We start from the raw sequence: 19,538 nt of genomic DNA, 5'->3' as shown, positions 1-19,538 counted from the left end.
CTGACGATGAGGACGACGACACTTAGGAACCGCGATGCGTCTTTCGTGACTGAAGAAAGGAAACTGAAGCGCGGCTGTTTTCGCTGATACTTTATAACCTGTACCCTTCATCAAGCTAGTTATTTTTTCTTGAGCTTTTTTTTTGAGATTTCCACTCGATTCCTTGAACGGTGTATTATTTTCAACATCCTCCATTACGCTAATGCCGGCGCGTAAAGCTTCTTTACCAACCGCTCGTACACCTTTACTCAGATAAGGAAGCGCCCTCCTGAATAATCCTCCGAGAAAACTACCGATTCCGTGTCCTCGTTGATAGGGTGCTTTGACGAAAACTCGTGTGATTCCTTCACTCCGACCTCCGTTTTGTATATCGTAATATTCATGGTCCTCCGGTCTAGTCATAGCGTGCGGCTTTTCCGACTGATTTTTTCTTACTGGAAACGTCTAAAGTGCAACGTCACCGTCAGTGTTCCCGATTGGAATGGTATTCTTTTTCCGAATTGATCTTTTATATCTATTTCAATCCTACGAAAATACGTTTGTCGTAATGGTATATAATGCGGGACGGAGAAATGTTTCACTTGATTCGCTCCGTACGCGTAATAATGACCGTAATGCTGCAGCTCAACCGGTACTATTCGAAGAAGTGGAGTTTGCACATCGCCGGTTATATAAGGTTCACAAATATCACAATAAACAAAAAGTTTATCGGGAATACCGCGCAGCAATCCGTACGGTTCGAGAGTATAGAAATTTCCAGCGCGCCCTCTTTGTTCTCTTTTAAACCCGAGTTTGATAAAAGGTGCTGTAAAAATATCTTTGGAATTAGGATTAGTTGCAGTAAGTGTTGTATAGAATTCGATTTCACTAGTCGTTAGGGCCCCACCACAACCGAGTATTCGTAGAAGATTATCGGAAACGTTCATATGATGAACCAGATTGCATTTATTTTCATCGCATGTAATCTCGAACAAGATTTTACCACCACTAGCGTCTTCTAGTGTCAAATTAATATGCGAATTCGCATTTTTGCACGCCGAATTAATAGCGGAGATAAGTTCCTCGATATTTTTGTAAATACCATTCGGTATTACTCCTTGCGTCGACGTTAACGTCGTCCCGCCTTTCCTCGTCTCGCGACCATTTTCAATATCGACGAATCTAATGACATTTTCACCGTGATTTATGTGTAAAAAAGTAGTGGGAAATTGGATCTCGTTAAGCGCGACTTCCCATTCGCCGTGTAAGTGTATAGAATGGGGTAATTCTGTAATGAAGGAAGTGGTTGCATTGTCCGGAAAATAGCGCATACTACTATTGCTGAGAAGAATCAAGAGAAATTGATCCGTCCTCATTTCGAACAAACGGGGTTAAACTCGAAGCAGGGATCCAAGAATCAAACTTGCTGGGATAACCACGCCAGCTAACCAGCACCTGTTTATTATTACCGCGACCCCGACTTCTTATCACACGATCGACGATAAACTCCTCCTCCTGCAAGTTTTTCTCAACCCGAGCCAATTCTTGTTCGTAAAAAATGCCGTCTATGACTTCTCCCGCTAAATCGCTCCGCTCGTACACACGTGGTTTTCGCCAATCGAGTATACGGTGAATTCGAAATATCGCCGAGGCCTCGTACGAGGCACGGTGGAACGAGGAGATATTTTAGAAAGGATATCCTTTCTCGAAGACGACTTTTGCTCTACTGATACGAACGAGATCACCGACGTGGTATTTACCCTTTCGACGTTTCTCGTTCGCTTCGTCGTCGTTGCTCCTCCATTGGCGCGTTATATTTTCACGTGCGATACGTGCATTTTCTCTCGTAACGACATACGGTTGCATTCTGGTGCTCGAATGACGGGTGTGATTATAGGCGTTTACGATATTTTGCAAAACATCGATGTAGCGTCGCGTATTTTTATGCGTAAAATAACGCCACATTCGTTCTTTCAACGTTCTGTTGAAGCGCTCGACGATGGCGGCTTTGACATCCGGATTGCGGGCTACACGAAAACGAATGTCATTTTCTTCCAAAAGCTTTTGTAGCGGTCGCCCGACAAATTCTTTACCCTTGTCCGTTTGTAGGTATACGGGTACGCGTCCGTTACTTCTCGAGAGCACGCACTGAAAAGCTCCCATTACGGAATTACTCGTCTTGTCGCGCAATGGTTCTACCCAGACGTATTTACTAAGTACATCGATAATCACGAGTAAATACGCATATCCGTCGTTGTAACTTTTGAGATTTCGGAGTTCGATCAAATCAGCCTCCCACAGATCGTCGATATTCGTTACGTTGTAATGCATTCGTGGAAATTTCCGTCGCAATGGACGATGTAGTGTGTACGCATCTTGCGCTTCGAGCCATCGCGCGACATTGTTACGGGATAAATTCGCCGCGCGAAACAGATTATCAACAGCCGAATAACCGGCATAATGCTCGGGATCATAGTACAATTTTTCAAGACCCGTCATTCCAATTTATTCCAATCGAGCAGGCGTCTCGCTACCGGTGAATCCGTGTTTTTCTTAGGAGTGGAACTCGCCGTAGGACCGCTAAGTTTCGCGATATTTTGCGAAGAACCGACTGCTAATAATTTTTTATTTCTCACTAGTGTGGAGGGAATGTTCAAGTCATGAAGTAACCGCGCGAACTGAACTCTTCCCACGGCTTTCACGGTTTTTCTATCGCGCATCGCCTCGTTATCAGGTCTGAGATATTTGAATCTTTTACGACGTTACCGTCTATAGTCACGACTCCTTGTTCATCCCAGCTAATTCTACTCGACGATGTTTTATCGAGTAGGTGTTTCGTTAGTAAGCGAGCTTCGGCACGGTAAGATTTCGGTACGCTTTCCACTATTCTTCCGACGCTTTTCATCACCTCGAGACTTGTGTCGTGTTCTTTCGGGAAGCTTCTCGTACGACTAGAGTCCGGAACGAATGAGCCCGTGAGATCGTGCGCCGGTACTCCTTCACGTGTGTCCAACGCATTTTCGTCTTTTTCTTCCTCTTCTTCTTCCTCGGCGTTACGCGTGTCGTCCTCTTGATTTCGTCGTCCTCGTGCTACTCGTACAAAGTGAAGATATCGCCAAAGAACCTCTTTGTACATCTTCCATCTCTCGGCTTCATCCTTCGGATAGGGTGAATTAAGAATTTGACTCAACTCCGCATCGAGTCTGGATAAAGGGGTCCCGGGAGTTCGCACGGAATTATTATTATTAGCGCTTTCGTTGTTCCCCGATGTGTTTTCCACCAGAGGTACACCGTTGGTAGTCGGCTGCGGATGATGTAATTGACGCTGCATTCTCTCGAGATTTTCCGTAGAAATTAAAACCATTTTTTTCGCTCTTTCCATAACGCTCAATATTATTTTCTCTCTTGTGTTTTAATCCGTCGCCCTGTCTATAAATCGCGAAAATAAGACCTCTAATAAAGGAACGATGATATAGGATAAGAATCCACCTCGTTGTACCAATAGCTTTCTTTTATTCTTCCAATTTCCACGCTTTGACGCGATACGACGCAGCGCCGTTTTGTATTTGCTCAGACGATTTTTTTCGCGTCGTTCGAGCGCAACGTTACCATTGAGTGTGTTGAAAACGCATTCGCAAATACAGCGAATAAATTTTTCATCCGCGGTTCGCAGGAAGGAGGTGCGTTGATTTTTGTTCAGATGACACAATGCCTCTAGAAGACAAACGTTTCTCTTTCCGATCGAACGTTTAGCGGTTTTCGTTGCACTGTCTGACGCTGCTACCGCTTCTTTCATCGTGTGAAAGTCTCTCGCAACTGACGTCACGCGAACGCAAGTACATATTTTTTATACGCTTGAGAATGATCTGCGCGGTACGTAGACGTAATGCAACGCATCGTCGGGAAAGATGTTTGTCCGAAATCGATATTTGTCCGGAGTCGATTGTTTCAGATCGAGTAATAAATATCCGTGAGGGCGTGAGGTTGCGTCAAAGTATGCTTCTTCTAGAAACTTTGGGTCATGGGGGTACACTTGTCGCGCGAGATGGCGAATTTGAGCGCGATCGCGCGGGTTCTTGAAGACGGTTATGTAGTTAGAATTAAGAGATATGTCGCGCTGTCCACGTCCCTGGTGAAATAGATTTTGCGTGATGAGTATAACACTGAGATTCTTATGATGACTACCCTTTGTAAAAAGATCCACGATTACGTCGCACGAGGATGATTCTCTCATAAGATCGTCGATTATCACCAATTTTGGTGCGAGAGGATCGCAAGAATAATCGTCCGTTTGCGGTAGCCCTTCGCGAAACTCGATTATATTTCTCTTTATTTTACCCTCCCCTCTTCCATGTCCTCCCACTTTCTCTTTTGTTTTCGCAAACATGTATTGTAGTTGACGATATGCGTCTTGCCATTCGGCGTAATAAAATAAGACTCTTTCAAAAGAAACATCGGCCATTTCGGGTAAATATTTGAGAAAGGATTTTACAAAGACCGTTTTACCACAGCCGGTGGGACCGCTGACAATAGCCGTCCAGGGATGTTTCCAGCGTACGTCCATCTTGTGAAATGAACACCGCTCGTGTCTTCACTAACATAAAAAAAGCCGTGTAACGGTACGATGAAGTAAGCTTACCATCGCGGCAGAGGGCATTCCGCGGCAGAGGTGCGCGCGCGCCAGCGTACTTCGCGGCGGTCTTTTACGAGCTAATTCAGACCGGAGAAGCTGGACAAGCGTAAATGCTGAACAAGCGGAATTGCTCGCGTCAGCGCCTGCGCGCGCGGGGGAGTGAGTTCATGAGCTTATGATACTCCCCCACGATGAAAAGCTGCTTTCCACGGAAAGAATTGGGCAAAAATAGTCGTTTTACGTGAATGTATGTGGGGAGAGAGAGAGAGAGAGAGAGAGAAAGGGGAAAATAAACTTGGAGAAAAATCATTGGAGAATTATTTTTTCAGAATATAAATACAAAGCAAAAACGATATAAAATATAAACAATTTTATTATTTCTTAAATCTTTACATGACTTTTTTCTATAATTTTATCATTTTCTTAGCCTATTCTTATTCTATTTTTACAACACAATTTTTATTTACTTTTTACAAAAAAATTTATAAACTTTACATATATGGGGAAAACATGCGTGTAATTATTTAAATAATAAAATAGAGCGAAGGAACAGCATCGTGAAATAACAATTAGCGTTCGGATAAATATCCATAAGGGACGGAACAACGACTGTCGAGAAATCTACGTTTTAGCAACACGGGTGTGCAAGCTTTCACTTCGTCGCGTGTTATTATTTCGTGAAAGGCTGTACGTCGAATTGCTCTGAAACATAGATTTATCGAACGCGATTCTACCGTTGCCGACTCCGTCCCTTCCTCCTCCTTCTCTTGACCTTCTCGCTCTTTACGTAATAATAATTCCCTAATACTATTAAAATTAACTAAGCGTGAGTTTTCGAAATTTAGAGTTATGCCCTTTACTTTGCAAACTTCTCGCGTTTGCCCTTCCGCTGTGCGAACCACGTATGCGTAAAATTTCGGACCACCCGATACAAACGCCTCGATATAGCTACCGCGACCATAGCTCTCGAGTTCGTCCGTCATATCGCCTAGGAAATTACCTTTACGCACTTCGTATTCATCGGAGACACCGCTGCTCACGTAAATACACGAGTCGGTATCGTAATATAAAACGCGACGATTCAATTTATCTAAATATTCGTATAATACAAGACGCGCCTGTGCCGTCGTGAAAGCCGCTATAACTACGTTAGTAAGAGGCGAGGGTACGTCCAGCTCTTCTCGCAGTCGCCACGAAACATACATCACTTCCTCGTTTACGGGTAATATTTCGATTATCTCATGCTGAGGACTCGTGAGTAAACTCGCTAAACGCTGTTGAGTTTTTACGATCTCGGTATTCGGCAGGTTGGATCGTTGACCAAATTTCCCCCAAAAAGAATTTAAACATAGCTTCGCGACCGAGCGCAAACCAGGATTTTTCGCGATGTTTTGCTTATCGAGAACGACACCCTCGGTTTTCTCGTAGTCGCGAAGATATTGTTCTTTAGACACGTCATCCTCACACTCGCTCGGCCATCCGCTGGCTTCTTGTTTCAATTTTAAAAATGTGTTTATATATTCCGTGAATAATCCACCCTGCTGTGTATCGGGATCGTAGCGAGCTGTGGTGTATTGCCAAATCTCACAAACCCTCGTTACGAGATAACCTTTGTCGATGGCTTTGCGCAATTCAAGCGATACCCACGTACCCTCGAATTCTCGCTCGGACGGCTCGTGGGTACATTCTTCGTGTGAAAATGTTTCGCAACAACTGCGACACAACGCGAATAGTAGCTTTCCACGCACGCGATAGGGTAATACGGGGTGAAAGAGATCACTCGGAGGGAGTACCCTGCAACGCACGAGACCTTCGACGGAATCAAAATTGTAACACGGTCCTATGCCAATTAGAGTCGAGCATTCCTCCGCGACGTACACCGTGGGACGTCCGATCGGGAAAACCCCGGTCTTCAGTACGTACGGGTACAGAGAACACACATCCACGTAACGTATCTTCTCCGTATCCGTAATCTCGTACCGCGTCACGATGTTCCCCGTACGTCCACCGTAGAACGCATCGCGCGGGTTGAGCGGCTCAATTTCTATCATCGGGTGATTTTGTAAAAATTCACGCATTTCCCTATTTTCCATCATTTTGCAATCAAAGACGCATTCCCACTTCTCTATCACCGAGTACCCCCGTCTTTGAAGACGATACGTTGTTGCGATGGTGCGCTCATAACGCAAATCAATCGTATCGCCGCGTTCGTTGTTTACCGTTAGTTCCCTATCGCGATTAATCTTAAAACACGACGGACATCCGTGCCAAAAACAACCGTGGAATTGCAACACGTGATAGTGTGTTATACCGTTTTCCACCAACTCGTAATAACCATCGACTAGCGTGCCGTCTTGCAGACGATATTCCCGAGTGCGTCCTGCGTGGGTGATGTTGTGTCCGAGCTCGCGCTCCTTCCACACCAGCCACTGAAGCGCCTTCCGCGATTGGGTATTCGCGCGTCTGTACCCGCCCGGTGGAATTATTCCAATTTCTCTTTCACGTAAAAAGTTTTTTCTAAAAACCCTCATACACGTGGAAGCGATTGTTGTGCATTCCTCGAACGGACACACGCGACCGCACTTCAAGAAAATCTTTCTGAAAGACATACACGCGCGTCTCAGAATATTCACGTCGTTGCGACAGTAACGCAATATCTCGCATTCGAAATCAAACACATAATTCGTACGAATCATTTCCGCGTGCCACGCTAAAAACTTTTCTCGTTCGTTCGTATTCATACTATCGGGTGAATAATATCGAATATCCGGCAACGGACCGACATATGACTGATTATCGTTGGTATTAAATAAATGCGGAAAAATGCCTTTGTCCGAAGTATTCGTCAGGCCAAAAGCCTTCGGTAACTCCGATAAACGCATTGGCATATAATTAATACTATCGATAAATTTCGTATGTCCCACTGTTAGTACTACAATTTTCGTCCCGTTTAAGATTACCCGCGGTTCTAAGGCGGTTCCGCTCTCAACAATATAGCGTAGGATAAATTGCGCATCGAATGCTTTCGCGTTATGAGCTATACAAATTATGTGTTTAAAATATTTAGTCGGACGTGTCGCGAAATCTACAAACTCCTTTACAGGATCACGACGAAATATGTATTCACGAATACTGCACCACCGACAGCGCACCGAAGTATCCTCAATCTCGGCACACGTTTCGCAAATCTGCTGCGCGACGCAAAGTGTAGGTACGTGAATATTTACACTCGCGGTACCTTGAAGCGTGTCATCCTGTCGCGTCTCGAAATCGTAAAACACGAATGCGACGCGACTTTCTGTTTTAAGTACGCACTCACCCGCGTTTTGTTGTTGCTCTCCTCCCTCTCCCAAAATGTGCTCCGTGTCGTTAGTACGGAAATTAGCTTTGTGAGGGAGAGGAAGCATGTGACAAAGATGATTCAACGGCTGGGCAGAACGACACGTTGAACAGTAAGTCACGCCGCATTCGTGTTGTCTATTACGCTCGATTAAACGACCGCATTCTTCGCAAAAACATACGGTGTTGCAAACGCTACGAGACGATTGCCCATCGTATGATTTTTGCGCACGATGATGCCCAAGACACGCGTGATTGAAAAATTCGCGATTACAATTTTCGCAATGAATACGTTCCGCGTCGAATCGCTCGCACGAAGGTACCGCGTAACACCGAGGGCATTTATTTGAGCATCGGTGTCCCCTTACATCGCTGCGGTAACCGACGTTACACGGTACACAATAACCTCGGCTACCCGCGGCGGCTCTTAAATTTAAAATAACGCTGTAATGTCGTAATTCAGCGTGATGTAATATGTTTAAACACGCGACCGGTTCGCGATGTAGTGAGGCTAGTATCGCATTTCCATCAAATAAGACTTTACCCCCGTGACCAAAAGTTTCCGCGCTATAAACCATTATCGCGATGTTTTCCGCGGCTAAATATTGCTGAAAATGCTCGATTTCGCGAATACCGCAACCCTCTTCTGGAATTGTAATACCGACTTTCCTCGTTAAATCACGTGCCAACTCACGTTGTAACGAGGAATGACGGTATCTCACGGCGTTCCATCTTTCTTGTAGGCTACCCGTACGTAAATTACCACGTTCATTGTAAATTTGCGCCGTTACGAGTGCGCGAGGAAAACATAAGTTATCCGAGTTGGATATCGTTAAAATCGAGCGTTTACCAGCGATATCAAGCGCATTACCCGCACGACCCGTAGGAGGAGTGACACGGTAAACGTGGATATTGAATTCTTGCGCTACGTTCAAGCCCCCGGAGCTTTGAGCTAACGAACTCACGAGGTTCCAGATATTCTCGTGAGTCAAATCACGAGATGGTCGGAACGAAATACCCGCGGGCTCGTGTGAAAGATTCGGGGAATCAAAACTAAGTCCGATGTAATCACCGGGAACACAGGAAAGTACCGCGTACGCGTGAAGCTCGCGAAACGCGTTTTCTAACCACGCGTAAATCTCCTCCCCCTCTGGTAATGATCGAAGGCGAAAACCAGCCTCTCTCCCTACTACACCGAAATTTCTAAACTCACGCACGTTTTCCCTTATTAAATCTAAATAATTAAAATTATCCCCGTTATGATTCGCGATCTGTTCCGGCGCACCAACCTGATTCTCCGGAAACAGCGCTTCCTCATCCTCTTCTCTCTCCAGTCTCCCCTCCCCACGAACTCCTATCTCGTTGTCGTTGGTTTCTTCGGCTTGATTTTCCGCCGACTGTTGCTGCTGCTGCGAGTTTTCTTCCATTCCTCCCCCTCCTCCACCAAGCTGAACTGGAAAAATTGAAAACAAACGAATTAGTTTATCTTTAAAATTATTGTTTTTACACTTCCATACTCGAATTTTACGCGTTGTTAAAATTAAAAATAGTAATACATTTCATATTAAATTCTCTCAAATCTATACAGGATTATTCCCTTTCTTGTTCACCGTTGATCGTGTTGATCATTGATCACTAATATTCCGGCGAGTAAGAAATTTCCGGAAAAATAATTCCTAAAAATTTCGTCTGGTTAGAATAAAGGTATTCGAGTATGAAAAAAAGCGTTATCTATGCAAAAATGTATAATTGTATTTACCTCTTTCCCTCAAAAGTTCCTCTAGATTCTGTTCTTTCGTTCCACTCAGCTCCTCCCCCGTATCTTCCTCTTGTACCTCATCATCATCATCATTCTCCTCCACCTCCTTCTCCGAATCTTCTATTATTATTGTATTTTCACCTTCTTGGTTAAACTCTAAAAAATTCACCATTGTTTTTTAGCGAATAAAAAATTTTTATCCATTTTCTTACTGCGATAAATTTCTCATTACTCATCTGGTGAAAAAATCTCTTTCTCGTCAAATGAACTCACTTCGTGAGTTCCAACTTCTTCTTCCTCGCTCTCGCTATCCAAGTTAACGAGAGGTGGCTCAGGTGTGAGCTCGATACGTGCACGCCCTAAAAACATTTAATATTTCATTATTTTAAAAAAAATTTACCAATATGATGAAATGCTTATTTTTCATAAAAGAATGTGTGCTAAGACTCACGTGAGGGTTCGGCTTCGGGTGAAGTATCAGCCCGTCGCCTTATTCCGTGAGGAGGAGTATACTCTTCAGGGCGTGCAATACGTTGCACTCCTCTCACCCCCGCGATCTTGCGAGGCGATGCGCTCCGATGTTCTACTCCTAAAAAATTTTACTTTTAATTTTTGAAAATTATATATACATATATATATAATAAAAATTGGAATATAAACTCACCGTTTTCACTCGCTTCCGAAATCGATCGATGAAAATGAAATAATAGAAAAGCTATATGCCCACCCGCATCCTCCACTTCTCCATCACCGAAAATACTTCTCATTTCGATAATTTCACCCGCGTAGATTACAAGTCTCTGATAAGAGGCAAACTGCCCCAAGCGAAATAGCACCGCTAGCACTGCATTAGGACACACCACCGCAAATTTTGCAAACACTTCAAAATTTTTTTCATCGTTGTCTGATAACAACGATAAATATCTGCTCACATCGAGTCCGCACAAAGCGCGTGACAGTAGTAAGCATGTCTCGACGGTTTTTCTAAAATTCTCAACCATTTTCGCGTACTCAAGATAATCTCGCCCGAATTCACGATACGAAGAAACACGACGCGTGTTGTCCACTACACTGAGAATTTTTAAATGCGATTTTTCTCCGTCTCAAACCTCCTATTTATACCCTCAGTCGGATCAAAAAAATCATCGACATGAACGGTCTTCCCGTGGTCGTGGACGATCGAACTCCGTTTCGAAAGAGAAAGTGGAACGACGACGAAGAGAAAGAGGAACGACGACACGAAGACGGAGCGTCGACAATGACGACGATCGACGACAATGCGCATCGCGGACTCAACGATGGAATCAATGACAATGCGCATCGCAGAGCCAACGACAGAATCGTCGATCGTCTCTTCTCGTCGTCGATCGAGACGGTGGATCGATCACCGTTGTCATCCAACGCTGAAAACGCGTTGAAATTTTTGACTAATTTCGACAATAAAAACATCGATCGTTTGCGACATTATTTGTACGATCGATTGAAAAAACGATATCATTTGCCGTCTTGGTTCGTCTTCGAAAGACACGTTAACGCGAATAGTTTGCTGTCGCACGTAGATTTGTGGTACAACTACGCACCTGCTCGAGATTGTTATCTCGATAGGATCGATATTGCAGACGAGGAATTCGCGTCGATCATCCTCGAACCGATCAAATTGATCTCCCTCGACGACACGGCGATAAAGTTGTGTTACTCGTGCGTCTCTCGAGTGATAGATCGTTCTCGCGCGTCGTCGTCTAAATCTAACGATTTTCAGATCTATATTCACACGACTCGTTTCCTCGTTGTAGCCACTTTCGATCGTTCCCGCGTACGAATCGCAAAGCCATTCGCCGTTCGTGTCGAGCATCGTCACGCTCGTTCAATCCAGTCGAATTTTCTCTCGCGAACCGTCACACATTATCAATGGTTCCACGATCATATCGATAATCGTCGGCGAATGATCGTTGTCAATATCCACTCGTAGTTTCATGATCTCCGTACCGTCGCGCAGTATTAGCTTGCCGAGAGAACCGTGAGCGTAAGTGCGAATCGTCGTGGCGTGCGCCGCTTTCGACAACGGATGATGATGCACGCGGGACGAATTTGCGCAATTCACGAATGTACCGTTGGACGTGAACAACCATTGTTTGTCGACCCACAGAGCGTTCATAGGTGCCCACGGTTTTCTCGACGGTGTCGAAACGTAACGTTTTCCGTTCAACGGCAATTCGTCGGGGTACTCGTTCACGATCATTTCCAAGAGTTTCGATTTCGGCGCGACACGATCGATATGCTCGTTTATATCGGTGAATATATCGACGGAACGATCGAAATTTTGGGCCAATTTCGCGGCTACTCTCAGCTTTAAGAACAATAATCGCGTGTCGACTCGCGCCAACAATTTGCGACGCATGTACGTACGTTCGAACAGACACGTCAGAATGACGAGAGCCGTATGAAAAAATTCGTCGATGGTTTCGACTCGGTGTCTCAACGACGCCACGAATACATGTTTTATTCAACTCGACGCTTCCTTGTATTTCTTCTCGCGAATCAATTTCCAAAATGTTTGAGTGGACGATGTCGTCGTCCTTGCGATGGATTTGACAGAACGAATTTTTTCATTCAATTTTTTCAGAAACATTAACGCTACTTTCGACAAAGCGATAACATCGATGCTCGATCCGTGGTTTTTTCTTTCCTCTTTGATTCGATCGGTGAAAATCAACGTAACATCGTTGTCGTACGGCAAAACATTATCGGCGCAGGTCAATAGCTTTCTATCGACACGATTGTGCGTTATTTGGGTCATTTCTATCATGTTGTCGGCGATTCTTCATTGTTCTTGTTCATCGATAACGCGGCATCGCTTCGCGATTCCACCGGGAGCATCGATTCATCCGATTCATCCTTAGTGACGACGACGACGGTTTTATTCTCGAATCGAATTGTCGTTGCGATTTTTGAGCCTTTGTCGCGATAATAATACGAGTGAATCGTTATCGTCGTTGCGATAAATAATCGCAATCAAAATAAAATCGAATATTGTCCCAACGTTGCCAGATCAACCGCGGATATACATCAACGGGCGATATATATTTTGGGACGTTTGCGCACGAAATACAGTCGCGTTTATAACAACGACGAGAAAACGTTCGGCATCTCGAGAGTACAGCGTAGACCGGTCGCGTGAACCATTTCGTTGACAACGATCGACATCATCGACATGAACGGTCTTCCCGTGGTCGTGGACGATCGAACTCCGTTTCGAAAGAGAAAGTGGAACGACGACGAAGAGAAAGAGGAACGACGACACGAAGACGGAGCGTCGACAATGACGACGATCGACGACAATGCGCATCGCGGACTCAACGATGGAATCAATGACAATGCGCATCGCAGAGCCAACGACAGAATCGTCGATCGTCTCTTCTCGTCGTCGATCGAGACGGTGGATCGATCACCGTTGTCATCCAACGCTGAAAACGCGTTGAAATTTTTGACTTATCTCGACAATAAAAACATCGATCGTTTGCGATATTATTTGTACGATCGATTGAAAAACGATATCATTTGCCGTCTTGGTTCGTCTTCGAAAGACACACGTTAACGCAAATAGTTTGCTGTCGCACGTAGATTTGTGGTACGACTACGTACCTGCTCGAGATTGTTATCTCGATAAGATCGATATTGCAGACGAGGAATTCGCGTCGATCATCCTCGAACCGATCAAATTGATCTCCCTCGACGACACGGCGATAAAGTTGTGTTACTCGTGCGTCTCTCGAGTGATAGATCGTTCTCGCGCGTCGACGACGACGACCGTCACCAATAATGGTGGTAATCGCGTCACGGTCGTTACGGAGGATATTACGACGGATTTGTCGAAGTCACGACAGCAACGATCGAAAACAACACGATTGCCGTCGATGCCGAGTATAACAACGTCGATGATGGAACAATCGTCTATCGAAACGATCGCTACGAAGCAACAGCAACAACGCGGCAGCGGTAACGGTTCGACGACGAAGAGAAGAACACCCGCTTCGGACAGAAGTGGCGTTTATCGTCGAACGTCAAAAGCATCCATTCGAAAGACTCATCAACCGTCATCACCACCGCCATCATCGTTGTATCAATTTCCGGAATCATCGACGACGAAGAGGAACGTTACTGTTTCCACGAACGAACCAACGACGACCTCATCGTTGTCGTTTCTCGAAGAGAAATTTGTCGATCAGATTCTCGGTGAATTGCAAAGAAACTACAACGATGATAACGGAGTTGGTACAAAATTGGAGGATTTATTGTCGAATAAGAAAGAAAAAAATTCTTCGTCATTCGTCGCGATGTGAAACATTTAGGAGACGAGAAGAGCAACGACATGGTGGTGTATTTGCGCGTGAAACGTTTCTTCGGATTGGCGTTTTTGTCGTCTAATCACATCAGGGTACCGATACTACGTCTGGGACCTCGATTCGGAACGAAGCGTCTGGTGGACATCATACATGGGTTTGGTCTCTGTGACGTCGAAGATTCTTTAACGTTCTTCGACACTAAAACAGGCTTTGACGTTAGACTTACCAACGGAGAGACCGTTCTCACGATGAAAAGGCAACGACGACGACGAAACGACGACAACGACAACCCGGAGGAATCGGACAACGACGTTGCGATGTTAAATTTCTGCGCGGATCTCTTGTCACACGTCTACGCCAGTTATATCGAAGATATCGAATCGACGAAACAATAAAATGCGATTTCTTTCAGCGATAATCGTCGTTTTTTCCTTCACCTTCCTTTTTCTCGTTGTATTTGATATTCAGATGCGTGTTTCGACAACCAAGAATAGTGGCAACACAGCGTCGTCGATACACCGTTGTACCGGTCAATTTGTGGTCTCGCAACGCGACAAATATTCTGGAAAGAACGATTCCGTGCAGAACGATTGACGATTTGAAGACGCGCAACAATTGCCGCTTGATTCACGGTCATACGGTTATTGGTTCGACGAATTGTTAGCGATTGAATTCAGACGTCGCGAAATAACGGGCGTCGATTTGTTCGTACCGGTATTGCAAAATATTTACTTGATTCTAATAAATATTTACTTGATTTTAATAAATATTTACTTAAATAAAAAAAATCATTTACTTGATTTTAAAAATATTTACTTCATTTTATGAACTTACGTTCATTGATCGTTGCGATGGTTGAGTTTGAAAGAGCGATACAGATACGTGTTCAACGAAGTGAATCGCGGAGTGTCTTATTCGCGCGTGCTCGCGATGTACTTTCAAAAGTTTCACAATCTCGTCGAATGTTACGCGTTGAATGATCCGACGACCTCTTCGTTCGGACTGTACATCGATCGTCCCGATAGCAACGATTACCGTTGCGGTGTTCACGACGACGAAATTTGCGCGGATCCTCGCATTCTTTATATCTATTGCGACGCGAAGAAATTGAAAGCTCTCGTCGAAACGAGCGAGAGTGTTCCGCGTGATCTTGTCGTCACATGTGGAACGCGATGCGATGAGTCAATGTCGACTCTGAAGATGCGAACCTACACCTTGCTCGCTATCGCGATGTACGCCGAATATACGTTGAGATCTTATCTGACGGACATTTCAACAACTCCGTTGATTTGTGAAACGTTGAGGAATTATATTATCGCTAAAAACGATACTAAGAGAGACTGAGAGAGGAAGAATATGTGGTTGCAAGTTTCGATAATATGTCTTGTTACGCCGTGCCCGTGACTCAAAGATCTCGTCGCGGGCCAACGCAGGATTCGGGATCCGTCGTGTAGGGCCAAGGGGGTTGATCCAAGGGAGATAATTATTGAACGATGTTCAATGAGAAATAAAATATCTTTATTCACTTAGCACTCGCGTACACTTTATTTAACGGCTTCCTCACAGTCGTTACGATCGCGTAAGATACAAACTCTGGTTTCGCGATACCGACGTGCAGCTCGTGCTTAGATCAAACTTAAAAACCCGTGGTGACGATCGAGTCACCTTCTTTTATACAGATCAGTATCAAGGTTAGCAACGTCTGCTTTCCGTGAATGCTGATCTACTTCGCTTGTTTGTGAGGCAATCCGCCGATCGTTTCCTCATGCGGTTAACGCCTCAGCGTTTAATTATAATCGATTGTTACTTGTCTAAAGAATAGCATTGGTCAATATCTTTGTTAATTTTAAATACCTTATTCGTCTTTCTAAGAACGTGCTTCGAGTTGAAAGTTTTATTTGCTAATTCTTTAAACAATAGCGTTGCTAAATTAAAATATCTCGTTGTAGTCTTTCGACACACAACATCCTTCCCCCCGTTAGAAAAGAAAACGAAGGTACGGAGTTTTCGCATCTCTTATAAGTTTATATTTTTAATTTTTTTTTTTTTTCTTTTCTTAATTATCACTATAATTACGCCTATTGTTACGCTTATTATAATAATTATGACGGCTACTGAACTTGTGACCATAGGATATATAAACGTTGGTTTATTAAATTGTATCGTCTCACTGTCTTTTAGTTCGTTATAAATATCTTTTGCCTTTTCTCCTAATTCCATAAGTTCACTAGGATTTTGAATAATTTTCTTTAATTTTATCGGCCGTATTATTATTTCATTGTCTTTCTTTGTGGCCGTCTCTTTTATTAATGTTAAATTAAATTGCGGTAAAAAGGCTTGAATGCTTGTATCCCGCATTTTCGAAAAGGCTTTAATGGTCATGTCCGTCGTAATTATTTTACAATTTTTTGTTAATATTATTCTACCCGTGCGACTTATTACTACTTGTACATTTTCACGATTCTCGCATTGTATCGTTATTTCCTGTTCTTTATTCGCGGAGTATAGCCACGCGTTTTCTGTGTTTAGAGCAATCCAAATCGTTTGATTCGATCTTATGAATCTTATGTCGCACGTGTTTTTCTTAGCCAGCTTCGCATATAATTGCACTTCGCACAGTGCTCTCTGATTTATGTTATATACTGGACTATTTGACTTACAAATATACTGTTTTCCGATTGTTTTACATTTATCTACATTTTGTTCGGATAGAGTTACATAGGAAGCTAGTTCTAGATTGACAGCTATTATATGCTGGTTTACTTCGGTAAACGAAAATAGTGTTCCGTGATTAAAGATAGGTAGAGGAATTACCTTTATTAATTTGTATCTAGGATAGGATACCAATGGAAATTTTATTATACAATACACAGTATTATTTGCTACAAACGCAGTTACAGTAACAACTTGCTCCATTAGATGCCAACCGCTATTTTCTAAAACGAAGGGAAAGTGCGTTCCCTGAGGTAATTTTGGCGTAATCGCTCGCAGTTCGTTAAGAATTTGTTCTGTTGGGGTTACTCTAGGATTCAACATTCCGTGTTCTGCGTACGTTATAAAATCATAGGCGTCTTGTACGTCGCGTTGTAAGTCTGTTAACATCCTACTAATAATGGTGTAATATTCATTTATTTCTTCGCTCTTAATAACTAACAATGTGTCATTCCAAATTCGTGCATCTAAGTTATATAATCTTTTATTACTCCCACCGGCAGGCCCGTTTCGGGTTGCGTCGCTGAAGTCAACGTTTCGCTTAACGCGAGGTACCTACGAGCGAAATTCTCTTTATTTTATTATCTTCTGCAGGCGCAGCATTTTTTATTCTACCTGTCGCGAAGCTACCGAAAGAAGGTTATTCATTATGTGTTTGACCATGCCTTCGTGCTCGTACGTAGTCTCGTTAGACGTAGCTTCGGGAACACGGCGTGTTTTGGCCGTGCGTTTCCCACCTATAACTCGCGTGTTCAGGCTGCGTGGTGCACAATTCGAGGGGATTTGCCCCCTAGCTTTACGAGTAATCCCAAGCCTCCCAGCTCTGTGGAGAAGCCGGTCGCGACGGTAGTTCCTTGTATTGTTCGACGGGAATCTCCTCCGTTGGTGCTACTTGATGAGGATGACTTTGTGCAGATGTGGGCGGATTGGGGTAGTTTATAAGTGAGTGTTTTTATTATTATATGTTATTATTATTATCCTGCATTGTTATAATAGTATTGTTTATTCTTCTATGAATAATTTTAATCTGTTAGCATGTACGACCAAGCTTTTTCTGGCTGCTTTTATTGTATAATTTACGTCCGAATTCTTTTTAATTATTAAGTACGGACCTCTCCATAACGCATCTAATTTTTTCGACCTGCCTCGTCGCAAAGCCTCGTCGTATAGCAGCACTTTGTCTCCTGCCCTAAAACTATTTTCTTTAGTCTTCTTATCGTATGTTTGTTTCGCTTTTATTTTTCCTTCCTGTGCATGAGCTTTTGCTACTTGGTGTGCCGCGCGCATTTTTTCTTTTAATTCTGCTATGTAATCATTGTACGTGTACGTGTTCTTTGCTGGCTGCATCAGAGCCGTAGGGAGTGTTGCGCGGTGCCCGTATACCAGCTCGAATGGAGTGTATCCCGTGGCTGTATGTGGCGTAGTATTATACGCGAACATGGCGAATGGTAACCAGGTATCCCAATCGGTTTGATCTTCGTTTATATAATTGCGTAAATATTCTGCTAATGTTCTGTGTGATCTTTCCAGTGCACCATTGCTCTCTGGGTGATACGCGCTGGTTCTAATTTTTTCAATCTTCAACAACTTGCATGTATCCTTAAATACTTCGCTGAGAAAATTTGTTCCTTGGTCAGTCAGGATTTTTTCAGGGATTCCATATTCTAAAACGATTTTTGTCACGAATTCTCGCGCTATCGTGCTTGCCTCTTGATTATTTATAGGCATTGCCTTACTGAATTTCGTTAGATGATCTTGGAAAGTTAATATGTACTTGTTTCCGCTTTCCGTTTCTGTCATTGGCCCTACTATATCCAATGCGCATTTTTCAAACGGTTTATCCGGTGTATCTGTGAGAATCATGGGTGCTTTATTCCTTATCTTTAATTTATTTTTTTGACAATATTCGCATTTTGCGATGTATTTCTCGACGTCTTTCGTCAATCCTTTCCAGTTATGCGTTAATCGTATGCGCTTGATAGTGCGCTGGATTCCTTGATGCCCGCCGATCGGTGCATCGTGATATTCATATAATATTTGTTGTTTCTCTCCCTCTGTATATATCTTTCTTTCTTCCTTCTTATCTTCCTCTTCTTCTTCTTCCTCTTCTTCGCTTTCTCTCTCTCCGTCGACCGTGTGTATGCCGTGCGCGACGTTGCGACTTAACGCGTCAGCATTTGTATTGCTCTTCCCGGCCTTATGTACGATTTCATAGTCGTATTCTTCCAATTTTAATCTCCATCGAATTAATCGTGAGCCTGGGTCGGTTACATTAAATAACCATACTAGTGGTTTATGGTCGGTTATGATCTTGAACTTTGTACCATATATATACGGACGAAAATGTTTGACCGCCCATACTATCGCCAGTAATTCTTTTTCGGTCGTATTATAATTTTGTTCCGCCTTTGAGAGAAGTCGGCTAGCGTACGCTATTGGACGATCTTGTCCTATTTTTCCTTGAGATAATATTGCGCCTATCGCAAAATCAGATGCGTCTGTCGTGACTATAAATTCATTATTAAAATCAGGGTAATTTAATACCGGTGCAGTAATTAACTTGCTTTTTAGATTTTCGAACGCGTTTTTTTGCTCTTGCGTCCATTCAAATTTTACTCCTTTTTTTGTCAATTTAGTGAGAGGTTTCACTATTTTAGAAAAATTTTCTATGAATTTTCGATAATATCCGGCTAATCCAATGAATGACTGTATATCTTTTACTTTTTTCGGTGTTGGAAAATTTTTTACCGCTTGGATCTTTCCAGGGTCAGGT

General features: G+C 43.4%; 3 protein-coding genes across 3 annotated transcripts in view; 1 reads left to right on the top strand and 2 right to left on the bottom strand.

Moving 5' to 3' along the window:
* The window catches only part of LOC136997325 (transcription initiation factor TFIID subunit 7-like), a 297,656-nt gene that overhangs the window by 265,825 nt on the left and 12,293 nt on the right, over positions 1-19,538 (top strand). The gene's annotated exons all lie outside the window — the stretch shown is intronic.
* On the bottom strand, positions 5,130-6,753 carry LOC137000578 (uncharacterized). Its single transcript, XM_067357615.1, has one exon. The coding sequence runs from the start codon at positions 6,706-6,708 to the stop codon at positions 5,182-5,184; it is 1,527 nt and encodes a 508-aa protein (XP_067213716.1). The 5' UTR covers positions 6,709-6,753; the 3' UTR covers positions 5,130-5,181.
* On the bottom strand, positions 6,716-9,882 carry LOC136997179 (uncharacterized). The gene is made up of 3 exons (XM_067347628.1): positions 9,711-9,882; positions 6,832-9,404; positions 6,716-6,757 (listed from the first exon to the last, which is right to left on the bottom strand). The coding sequence occupies exons 1-3, from the start codon at positions 9,880-9,882 to the stop codon at positions 6,716-6,718; spliced, it is 2,787 nt and encodes a 928-aa protein (XP_067203729.1).

The sequence above is a fragment of the Linepithema humile genome, chromosome 1, assembly GCF_040581485.1.
Source record: "Linepithema humile isolate Giens D197 chromosome 1, Lhum_UNIL_v1.0, whole genome shotgun sequence".
Taxonomy (NCBI): domain Eukaryota; kingdom Metazoa; phylum Arthropoda; class Insecta; order Hymenoptera; family Formicidae; genus Linepithema; species Linepithema humile.
The sequence above is the reverse complement of the archived record's forward strand: the minus strand, read 5'-3'. Positions and strand labels throughout refer to the sequence as shown.

What these genes read in the sequence shown, in the direction of transcription:
- LOC136997179 (XM_067347628.1), bottom strand. Translation starts at nt 9,882, where the DNA reads ATGGTGAATTTTTTAGAGTTTAACCAAGAAGGTGAAAATACAATAATA. An exon ending in GGAACTTTTGAGGGAAAGAG is followed by an intron (nt 9,405 to 9,710) that starts GTAAATACAATT and finishes CAATTTTTCCAG; the next exon opens with TTCAGCTTGGTGGAGGAGGG. An exon ending in ATCGCGATAGGGAACTAACG is followed by an intron (nt 6,758 to 6,831) that starts GTAAACAACGAA and finishes TCGTCTTCAAAG; the next exon opens with ACGGGGGTACTCGGTGATAG.
- LOC137000578 (XM_067357615.1), bottom strand. Translation starts at nt 6,708, where the DNA reads ATGATGGAAAATAGGGAAATGCGTGAATTTTTACAAAATCACCCGATG.